The 12242-nt window shown below is 35.4% G+C and overlaps 1 protein-coding gene and 1 long non-coding RNA gene across 5 annotated transcripts in view; one reads left to right on the top strand and one right to left on the bottom strand.

The window, feature by feature from the left end:
• Positions 1-6673, top strand: part of RPS6KA5 (ribosomal protein S6 kinase A5) — a 187623-nt gene extending 180950 nt beyond the window's left edge. For all 3 annotated transcript variants that reach the window (XM_075129833.1, XM_048852700.2, XM_048852699.2), the window contains 4 exons: positions 2055-2246; positions 2978-3137; positions 3596-3759; positions 5056-6673. In XM_075129833.1, coding sequence (XP_074985934.1) covers positions 2055-2246; positions 2978-3137; positions 3596-3759; positions 5056-5295 — 756 coding nt within the window. In that variant the 3' untranslated portion in view covers positions 5296-6673. The remainder of the gene's footprint in view (positions 1-2054; positions 2247-2977; positions 3138-3595; positions 3760-5055) is intronic.
• The window catches only part of LOC142072575 (uncharacterized), a 53948-nt gene that overhangs the window by 26091 nt on the left and 15615 nt on the right, over positions 1-12242 (bottom strand). The gene's annotated exons all lie outside the window — the stretch shown is intronic.

Below are 12242 nucleotides of genomic sequence, written 5' to 3'. Positions count from 1 at the left end.
ATTACTGCAGAAGAGTCCTAGGGCTATAGTGCATCACAAATTTAATATCAGTCAACAGTATGATGGTGTTGTGAAAAAAGCAAATATTATTCTGAGCTGTATTAACAGGAGTGTCATATGTAAGACATGGGAGGTAATTGTTCTGCTATACCCAGCACTGGTGAGGCCTCATCTGGAGTACTGTGTCCAGTTTTTGGCATCATACTTTAAGAAAGATGTGGACGAATTGGAAGGAGTCCAGAGGAGAGCAGTAAAAATGGTAAAAGGTTTAGAAAACATGACCTATAAGGAAAGGTTGAAAGAACTATGCATGTTTAGTGTAGAGAAGAGAAGGCTGAAGGGGGACGTGGTAAGTCTTCAAATATGTAAACAGTTATTATGAAGAGGACATTATTCAATTGTTTTTCATGTCCTCTGAGGATAGGACAAGAAGTAATTGGCTTAGTTTGCAGTAAGGGAGTTTTACGTTGGCTGTCTCTAACTATAAGAATAATTAAGCAGTGAAAAAGGGATTTTTCCCTGATGTCTTTAGCTTCCCTTATCAATTTTCTACACTTTGTCGTTGGTAACTTATAATGTTCACAATCTACATTGTTTTTTTCCATTTTTTATATAGTGTGTGTTTGTTTCTAATTTCTGGTCTTCACTTCCCTCTTAACTAGGATGGGCTTTTAACCCAGTAGTCCTCTTCTGTGACTGAGGAATTGTGGCTTTTGGGCTGTCTTGTAAACTCTTCTTAAACAATTCCAATGTTCGTTCATGTTTTGTTCTCTAAATTCTTCCTTCCCATCAGTTTTACTCATAATTCTAATTTTCTTCAGCTTTGGAAAATTAGGTTCCAAGTATACCTGTTACTTGGCTGGGATTATCCTAAAGAAATAGCTTTAAATCAGAGGGAACAAAGAAGTGTTTTAGAAAGATGAAGTAGCCAAATGGAAATTTGATTCTAGCCCTCATATATGGGGGAAAACTCAAAAAGAAGGCATTATTAGTAGAGTTTTGTGGGCAGATTAAGAAAGTAGATAAAACTGAGGTGTCAGAAACAGGTCATTTGAGCTCTGTCAGATTTTCTTATCAGCACACCGGCTTACTTTCACCCCAAATTCTCACCAGGAACTTTTCTAATAACTAAGTCAAATTATTTCTGCAGCCTGTCAGAACTGTATTACCCACGTTGGTTGAATCTTAATGGTTTATAATCCATCTTTAATGTTGGAATTCAGTGATGATATGAATATTCCTTAAATTAGGGAAACTGGCATAGGAAAATACACATTCTCTCTCTCTCTCTGAATTTTCTCAGGTTTGGTTTTCCAAATCTTTGTATTGGTAGCAAGAGACAACTTTAAAGCTCAATCCTTAAAAATGCAGAGCACATTCTGGGAGTGCTATTGCACACTTTCACTCATATGGCAGTCTAGATTACTTACCACATTACAGAATAGAGCTTTAAATGATTTAAAAGACTGATCCACATTTGGTTAGCTCAGTTAAATTGGAATATACCAATTTAATTCTTATCTTTTAAAGTAGATAGTCTTAAATAATATTCTTCAGTTTCAGTAAGTACTCTGTCCTTTAAAAATGAGGTTGCTAAGAAGTGTAATATTTTTACTACTTCAGTGTTTAAACATTTTCCATTTCCCTTTCTAAACATGCTAGTTTCTAAACACCTAATTTTCTGCTTGTTAGTGATATAATTGTGATATAGAATTTGATTTGATATACTTGGCACTGTATCTTGGAAAATGATCTCCTAAGCGTGCGCATACATAGCAGCTGATTTTATAAGTTGCATAGTGGTAAGCACATGCTTATCTCCAATCAGAGCTGATTTATAAATTAAACATTATTTAACTTCTCTTTCTAATCAAGCAGTATGAGGAAATAGAATATATTCACAAAGAGGAGAAAAGGATATTGGCTTGCATATTTGTTCTTAGAGACTAAATTATTTTAAAAATTGTTGGTTCGAATCAATTTCATGTATGTTTTAAAACTGCATCTTTTAAAATGTTTATTTTAACTTAGTTATCTTTGCATTTGCTTTTCAGAATTTATTGTTCACAGATGAAAATGATAATTCAGAAATAAAAATAATTGATTTTGGCTTTGCTCGGTTAAAACCACCTGATAATCAGCCTCTTAAGACTCCATGTTTTACTCTTCATTATGCTGCTCCAGAGCTCTTGAATCACAATGGTTATGATGAATCCTGTGATCTCTGGAGTTTGGGGGTCATTTTGGTGAGTGGTTGGTTGTGTGGCTTATTTATTTTGATCATTCTATAACACAAGCAGAATTGATTCCTTGTTAAAACTAATGTCTGGGGAGGGCTTGACATTGTCCCAGATAAGCTAGTATTGGATAAACACTGCTTTGGAGTGGGGTGAGGATATCTTTTTCCTGCACATATAGTAACAAGCTGGGATGTGCACTGGAAGCATTTAAGAAGGTAGAGCTAGAGCCAGCTTTCAGTTTTTTTCTGATCAATTTGATTAAATTATTTTTTCTTGGAATGTTCACCTGTTAAAACAGCTTGGATGTGTGAAGGAAATAATAAGTCGATTATGAGACCTCTATAAATTTATATTACGCTCTTAAAACTATTCCAGTTCAGATAAAGATCCAACCTGCATTCTGTTTTACAGAAAAATTTATTTTGAAACATAAGTAAATGGTATAGGCTTCCCACTGCATAAAATCTGTATGTTTTCAACATTCCTGAGACATGTAAGCCGATGTTGCTAACAAGGTCTCTAAATAAAGACCTGTTGTGCTTTAGGCCATGTACACCTTAAAGAGAAAATATAACTCTTATTAAAGTACTATTAGTTGGAATATATACACTGTTGCTACTCTATAAATAACAATATCTGAATATTGAGTGAGTTAGGTTAATGTAGTCAGTAATGTTGTAATAAGGTTGGCAATAAATATATGGTACTAATTAGTACTACTTTTGTTCTCCTGGTAGTATACAATGCTGTCAGGACAGGTACCCTTCCAGTCTCAAGACAAAGGTTTAACATGCACCAGTGCATTGGAAATTATGAAGAAAATTAAAAAGGGAGAATTCTCCTTTGAAAGAGAAGCCTGGAAGAATGTATCTCAAGAAGCCAAAGATTTGATACAAGGTATGTATCCATGGATTTTTCATATTTTTCTTTTAGTTGCAGTGACCAGAGTAAAGTACCATACTGTATACTTTTGTGTTCTTCAGTTTTGGGTGCTTTATTAATTTAAGTTTATAAGGAAGCCAAAGTAATCTTTTTGTTGCAAGCGGTAATTATCAGCGCATCCAGAATCAAGGTCTATAATTTTTTAGGGATGTCAGTTATTGAACACTTGATGTTTTATTGTTGATTTATGAATGTTTTATAACAAGCACATAGTTCATTTCTTTGTTAAAAAGTGTTTTGTACAACCCTGTGTCAACATTATATGAGCTATATCTAAGTGATATATAAACATGACTCATCAAATGATTCAATTTTTATGTTTTCAAATGATTACTTTATCCATAGTATTAAAAAGATAAATAATAGCTCCTGGATTAAGAATATATTTAATATATATAATATATTTCTGTTAGGACTTCTTACAGTGGATCCAAATAAAAGAATTAAAATGTCCAGCTTGAGATACAGTGAATGGCTTCAAGATGGGAGCCAGCTGTCATCCAATCCTCTAATGACTCCTGATAACTTAGGCTCTTCAGGAGCTGCTGTACATACATACGTCAAAGCAACCTTTCATGTAAGCTTAAAAACTCTTGTATTTTAATTATAAATATTAAACATTTGTTATATTATATCAGCCTAGAATTTGGATTTACATGAATTTGTTTCTTTAAAAAATGTATTCACATTTAGAGTTCTGTGATAGTTGTATAGGAAGTCACAGAAATATAAGGCCTATATAATATGTAGACTTGTATCAGTGGCCAGAAACCTACATGAGAGAATATAATGAAACACATATGTCAAAGTGGGAAGTTGAGAGAGGAATATAGATTTTGACAGCATATTTATATCACTGGGGAAAGTGATGATGGTGAAACAGCTACCATAAATATACAAGTTTAGAGAAGGTCCTTAAACAAAGCTTTGTAAGATACATGTAACATTCTGGTTACACTTAGCACTTGCTTGACTTTCAGTTTAATTGCCCTTCTTGTGATTAGGAAAGAAAGGAAGAAAGTAAACTATTGCTACAAAAATTTGAGCTAAAGCATCTAAAATATATTACGATTTGGAATGGTCTGTGGAAATACCTTAATTGCCTTAATGGACATTTTTGGTTACCAGCATTAATTCACTAAAAATTTGTTTGTTATACAAATGAAGGCAAAGAGGAAAATGTAATATTGATTTTTTCAAAACTTTATATATGAAGAATAATCTAAAACATAATATGTTAAACTGCAGTTTATGCTCAAACACATTGCATTTTATGGCTTCATTACAAACAGGGACTGTGCTGTCCAAGAAGAAGAAGTGGGGTAAACAGTTTTTCTTTATTTAGCAATTGCAGAGATCTCAGTTTTGAAGAAAAAAAAATAACCCTGAAATGTTTAAAACTAAAATTGTAATTTAAGTAAATATAAAATACTGAAATGTAATCTTGACTATATTTATGGCTTAGTAAAATAATTTTAAAACATGGACTATGTGGGGAATTGAAAAATACTGTTTCTTTTGTTTTTTACAGTGCAAATATTTATAATAAAAATAGATATAAAGTGAGAACCGTACACTTTGTATTCTGTGTTTTAATTGAAATCAATGTATTTGCAAATGTAGAAAACATCCAAGAATATTTAAATAAATGGTATTCTATTACTGTTTAACAGTGCGATTAATCGCATGATTAACATTTTTAATCGCTTGACAGCGCTAGTTCAAAGGGTTGTAAAATTGTCATAAACTGCATGAAGAATGTATAGACATGACTCTTGAGAAATAAAACATAGAACTCATACCTTATTACGCATGTTCTAACATTTCTTAAACCTTTTATAAATGCATAAATTGCCTTTTTATTTTGAAACAGGCCTTTAACAAGTACAAAAGAGAAGGATTTTGCCTCCAGAATGTTGACAAGGCACCTCTTGCTAAAAGAAGGAAGATGAAAAAGACTAGTACAAGCACAGAGACACGTAGCAGTTCCAGTGAAAGTTCACATTCTTCCTCCTCTCATTCTCATGGTAAAACTACACCAACAAAAACCCTGCAGCCAACAAATCCTGCAGACAGCAATAACCCAGAAACCATCTTCCAGTTCTCTGACTGAAAATCAGAGAAATATCCTCTCTTGAACAATTAAGAGGTGATATGCCTGGTAATAGCTGTTCCTCCTTGGAACAGAGGGATTACCGGGATATATATGTTCATTGCTTTGAACAACTTGTTTCAGTTCTGCCTTTTTAGCTTTTTGTTTCAAGACATTTGGTTTTAGTCCTAGTTCAGAATCACTGGATGTGGTATAATATTGTGAATACAACCAACATTGAACTCGCTTAGGGCTGGATTGGTGTGCAGTCTAGTCCTGAGTAAAGGGTAATTACATTGTTGTTCTATCCCTGGAGGAAGAGTGTGACTGAGAGGCATAATCTACTTTCAGTTTCCCCACTGCTCCAGGGAGGGAATATACTGTAAAAGGCAATATGTACTCCCTGAAACGCTTTGCCACGAGGCATGTTGTGGGGAGCAGAGTCAAGACTTCTCCTGCCCAACTGCATAAGGAGGGTCATAGCAGCTCTGGTTCCCTCTGCACACAAGTAATGGCGGTACAGTGCACTAAAGCAAGAGGCCATCTTACGTCACTTCTAACTCCCTTGTGTTGGTGCATAGGATGGGCCGGAATCTGGACCTTGTTTTGGAATTTAAGAACAGAACTGAACATAAAAGGAGTACCATTATGCTGTTTTACAAATGTAATCCTTAAATTTGGTTTTATGCTACTCAGAATATAACAGTCTTAGATCCCTTTGCATCGAGATAATATATGGCTGGCAAGATGAGATTGCTTTGCACTGTAATGCTATTGTTTATTTGTATTTCTAGAAAATATAAATTTTTAAAAAACTTTTCAAACTCCAGAACCCAATGATATACCAGAGAAAGGAGTTGAAATTTAGTACTGAACACTTTTTAAAAAATGGTCATGTGTTCAAATGTCTATTTCAAGGAACAGCTATAATGTATTTGTTTATCTTTTATATTTATAGGATAACTTTAAGATACAAAGATTAATGTTTTTTCTAAAAGATGCAGAAACTCCAAATTCCATCTTTGTTATCATGAGATCCATACTAAATGCATGCCAACCTATGTTTTTAATTTTGCATTGCACAAACATGGCAGTTATCGTAGAATATCGTAAAATATTCAATTATATTTCTCTTGTTTGCGCTTTATAAAACATCTGAATGATTTTGATGTTCTCTCATGGAGTTTATTTGGGATCCCACAAGGTGCTGCATGCTACTCTGAGATGCTGACTGTCTTTAAGTCTTACTGATTTCAGTGGGAGTTGTGGGCTCTTCGCACCTTTGGAGGAGTGCTCAGCACCTGGCAGGAATGAATCCCTGTATCTTTGCCATTTTTTTTTCATTCCTTCTTCCTCACATCTTGCTTCTATCTTGTACATAATAAATAATTAGACTTGGGCATGTTGTATAGTGTAGTTGTAAACCACTTATGCACTGGGAAAACTAAAGGGAAATTATACTAAACACTGTGTTTCACAACTGTACACTGTTGTACTACAGTGAGGTATTTCCTGCTGTGGTAGTATATTATGTACATAACCTGTTTGGAATCATAAATATGTGACTTTTACTGAAACATTTCCATTGATATACTTTTAAATTGAATAGCATATTTTGTAAACTTATGCAGAGCATTTCTACTGCTCACCTTCTGAATGACTAGGGACAGCTTTAAGTGCTAAATAAGACCCCAATTATGTAAACAGTTACACATGTGAGTCATCCCATTAAAGTCAATGAGACTACTGGTGTAAAGTACATGTGTAATTGTTAGCAGGATTGGAACCTACTTGACTAACAGATTTTATTAACAGCTTGCTGCATTTTAAAGTAAACTTAATCCAAACCCTATGCAAAAAGCTTATAGGAATTGTTTGTCAATGCTTTTATTTATTTAATTACTTCAGATAACAGTGTTGAGAAATCTTATGCAGCCATGTTTACAAGGATTGTGTTTGACAAAACCAAGAGGTTTTGAAACTCAACATTTGTTCTGTGTTGCTTTAATATTACTAATGACAGCATTTTGAGGATTTGAGAATTACTAATGTGAATTACTTTATTTACTACTTTCTTGACATGGCTGTCAGTAGTAATTGCAGCATTAATTTTAGGTTGATGCGAATATTGAGACATTTGCACTGTTTATGTAGAATTAGTATATCTAATCTTAAAAATCAGTATATATGCTGGTAACAAACAATTTAAAGTGGCTGGGGTTAAGATTTTAAACTAATATTAATATAATATTCAGATTTGTTTTCTGAATAGTCTCTTGGGAGTAATCTCAGTAATAAATACAACTCATTTGTAAACAAATACATTCCCTCCCCCCAGTAAACCTACAGTAAATACAAAGAAACCATAGCAACAATTAACACTTATTATGCAAACAGCACTAACAAATTGCAATGTAGACTGTTTGTAATGTTCAGTAAACTGCACTTTGAGATATTTTTGCTGTACCATTTTTCAAGTACTTTTTAAACAAAAACTAAAAGGTTTCTAAATGCAAAAAAAAAAAAAAAATTGGAATTAAATGACCCTGCTGAATTTAACTTTTTAAAATGAGGGGGATAATAAAATTTGTTCCCTTGCTTGGGAAACTTGAACAAATGACTTTTTATATTAGAATAACTTTATGGAGAATTACTAAAATTGACTAAAAGAGTGATCATTTCATTCAGAGGAAAGTGCAGTTGTATTTCCATTGTTTTATCACACAGGCATTTATGAAATACTTCATTATGCCATTTTTAGACTATATTGGGACTCTGGAATTATTACAGCTCACAGTAATGGATACACATCTCTTGCATAAAAGAGATTTTCTTTTATACAAGGATATTTGGATACAAAGTCTACTTTTTCTTTTGTACTATACTGGTATAGTGTTTGCGTATCACCTATTTAATTTTTAATATGAGGACGAACAATACTCAGTCACATATAAATACCATGGACTTGATTCTTCATTGTCCTTTGCCTTGTGCAGTCATTTATGCCTGTGCAAAATGCGTGTAAAATTTTGCCACGCTATAATGTTAGGACTAGATTCTCATTTATGCTAAGACTACTGTACACTACTCTATTAGGGTAAAAGGGCACTAAGTGGGTGTAAATTACATTTATAGTTAGTGTAAAGTACTTTTAAACTGCTGCACAAGGTGGAATCATCCTATATATCTCTAATTGTATGTATACTTCTAGATTTCTCCCTATTTAACATAAAATACTAAATTCAGCCACATTTACTAAGAGGAAATATGCCATTTATTATTGAGAGTTTCTAATTTAACTTTAATTTATATCTCTCCATTCCTTCCAGATTATTTGGTGCAGTCAACAGTACTAGGAAGAGCAGTAGATTTGTTTCTTGATAACCCAATTCTTTAACAGTATAGATCTGAGTAACTATTTACTTTTATTTATATCAACTTATTTAAAAAATCATCAAAATATTTAGTTGTACAAATAAACTATTTATTTGTTCTGAGAATTTACTGTTTTTAAAAATAAAAATGGTAACAATTTAGGGGTAGATGTGAAAAAAGCAGAAGGCTTGGAGCAGGAAAAGTACAAAACCAGAGTTCTACTTGACTTTCTACTTCTCAGAATAAGTGAAATTCCTTCTTCTCACATAAAGAGCAATCAGTCCTTAATTTAGAGGATTGTTTCTTTGTACAAGGTCAGACAAAGTACTTAGTACACTTATCTCAGATGTACAGTATTATAAAAGAAGAATTTTACTACAATGGATAATTGTTACTGTTCTTCAGAAGAGCATAAAAATACAAAAAAAGAAAAGGAGTACTTGTGGCACCCAAGAGACTAACAAATTTATTTGAGCATAAGCTTTCGTGAGCTATAGCTCACTTCATCACATCTGATGAAGTGAGCTGTAGCTCACAAAAGCTTATGCTCAAATAAATTTGTTAGTCTCTAAGGAGCCACAAGTCCTCCTTTCCTTTTTGTGGATACAGACTAACACGGCCGCTACTCTGAAACCTGTCATAAAAATACAGTATACCATCAAGATGGCTGACATTTACCATCTTCCAGATTGATAATACTGATGCTCCTGTTTTTGCTGCCCTTCTAAACAAAATAATTTATTACCAGCACAGCCACATTCCCCTGCTACTTCTTCCAGAATATACTTAAAGGAATAGATTCACACAATTGTCATGTATGTGTTTTATCAGTATTGTAAGGAATTGTTACTATATAAGTATCATTCTCAATTTTTAACCAGAAGTGTGTGTATATATATATTTTAATAGTTATTTGGTTTTCAGTTATAATTTTTTGTTGTGGTGTTATGCCTTAAGCATCATACTTAGGGCACTATCAGATTCGCAGTCCATTTTGGTCAATTTCATGGTCATTGGATTTAAAAAATCATATATTTCATGATCTCAGCTATTTAAATCTAAAATTTCACGGTGTTGTAATTGTAGGGGTCCTGACCCAAAAAGGAGTTGTGGGGGGTCGCAAGATTATTGTCGGGGGAATTGCGGTAGTGCTACCCTTACTTCTATGCTGCTACTGGCAGCGGTGCTACCTTCAGAGCTGGGCAGCTGGAGAGCAGCGGCTGCTGGCCGGTATCCCAGCTCTGAAGGCAGCGCCACTGCCAGCAGCAGCGCAGAAGTAAGGATGGCATGGTACGGTATTGCCACCCTTATTTCTGCGCTGTTGCCTGAAGAACTGGACCCTCAGTCAGCAGCCACCATTCTCCGGTCTCCCAGCTCTGAAGGCAGCAGCGCAGAAGTAAGGGTGACATGGTATGGTATTGCCACCCTTCCTTCTGCACAGCTGCTGGCGTGGCACTGCCTTTAGAGCTGGGCACATGGCCCACAGCTGCTTCTCTCTGGCTGCCCAGCTCTGAAGGCAGCACAGAAGTAAGGGTGGCAATACCGTCACCCACCTAAAATAACCTTGCAACCCCCCTGCAGCTCCCTTTTGGGTCAGGACCCCTAATTTGAGAAACGCAGGTCTCTCCCATGAAATCCATACAGTATAAGGTAAAAGCACACAAAGACCAGATTTCACGGGAGGAGACCAGATTTCATGATCCGTGACACGTTTTTCATGACTGTGAATTTGGTAGGGCCCTAATCATTCCGGAGGCTTTGGCTCAGTCTTCCTGATCATGGTTCATATCTTTTCTTTGCATGCCCCCCTGGACCCCACTACACATAACACATGCATGTCCCTCACTGTCTTTTACTGTGACCACCACTGTATTTACTCCCTTCCTTCTGAGGAATCTTGATGTTTGAATCTTCTAGGCAGAGGAAACTGGAAATAGTGTGGCTGCTACCGTTCCAGAGACCAAAGTGCCTTGATCTTTCAGTCTCTGTCAACCTGTAAGAAATATCTTCAGTTTGCATTATATATAAGTTTTGTATATTTTAACCAAATGTACTGTAAAGTCAGATACATTATTTTTTTGTTTTGGGGGGTTTATTGCGGTCTGCTATATTAGCTTTATTCCTTTTTATAGCACCCCTATAAATATGCTTATTTTAGTTGTTTGTATAATTCTTCTTAAAAAAAAAGTGTGTGTGTGTGTGTGTGTGTGTAACATTTGGTCATGTAGTTTGCTAAATTCATGATCTAATGTAATTCTTCACTCTAGTGTCCCCTTTTTCAAAGGGTATTGCAAATGCTGTAGATATGTACACTTTACATGTAATATAGAGTGAAGCTGATAAGAATTGGATAAAAATATATAATTCTACACCCCTATCCTGGAAACATGTTTATGAGTAATTTGTGTGTCTGCAAGTTTGAGGCTTTTTAAGAAATCAAGAGGAAAAAATACATGCTCTTTGCTACTCCAAGAAAGTAACATATGTTGCCTTTTAAATAATACTAATACTATAATTAAGGCTAAGATTTTGTCATGGATATTTTTAGTAAAAGTCAGGGACAGGTGTCTTTCATGATTTTTTTGTTATTGCCCATGACCTGTCCCTGACTTTTACTAAAAATATCAATGATAAAATGGGAAGGGGCTGGGCAGCTGCAGGGTGGCTGGAAGTCCAGGGTCCCCACTGCCTGCTGGGGCTCAGAGCTTCAAGGATCCCCCTACCCTTCCACGGCAGCCAGGGGCTGCCTTGGTCCCTCTGCTCTCCCGCGGCGGCCAGGGTCTGTGGGTTTTCCCGTGCCCCCCACAGTGACAGGGAGCTGTGGGGGTCCCTCTGCATGGGGTGCTGCAGGGCTCCTCCTGCCCCACTGCCATGGCAGGGCTCTGCGGGGGGTCTCCCTGCTTCTCCTGTGGTGGCCAGGGAGCTGCAGGGGTCCCCCTGCCCTCCCCCCGTGGTGTCCAGGAGCTGTGGGATACCCCCACTGCCCATGGTGGCTTGGAGCTTGGAGGCCCGCTGCCTCATGTGGTGGTGGGGTACCTCAGAGCTGCCTGCCACTGCAGGAGTTGGCGGGACCTTACAGTTCCCAGCCACCTGGGCTGAAGTCACGGAGATCTTTGGAAGTCACGGATTCTGTGACTTCCACAACCTCTGTGACAAAATTGTAGCCTTAATTATAATACACACACATACACATACACACACACACAACTTGTTTGAACCAGACATTCCAAAGTCCTTTACAAAAATAGATAATATTAAGTAGGGCTGGTTGGAAAACAAAAACTTTTCCTGCAAGAAATTTTAAGCAAAAAATCTGTGTTTAAAATTGCAGTAAAATTACTTTTTAGTTTTTGCACATGTAGTCTTGAACAGATTAGAAATGAAAATTTTCATATTGTTTAGACTTAAATTTTTATTTCATTTTTTAAATTAAGCAACTTTTTAATTGAAAATGAAAATTTGTGTCAAAATGTTAATGTTAATTTGAATTAAAATATTTTGTTTATGGTTTTTAAAGCAAAATAAAATTATAATTTAAGTCTAAATTAAATGAAAATTTTACTTTCTTTTCAAAATGTCCATTTGAAACAATT

Source organism: Caretta caretta, chromosome 6, assembly GCF_965140235.1.
Source record: "Caretta caretta isolate rCarCar2 chromosome 6, rCarCar1.hap1, whole genome shotgun sequence".
Classification (NCBI taxonomy): domain Eukaryota; kingdom Metazoa; phylum Chordata; order Testudines; family Cheloniidae; genus Caretta; species Caretta caretta.
The sequence above is the reverse complement of the archived record's forward strand: the minus strand, read 5'-3'. Positions and strand labels throughout refer to the sequence as shown.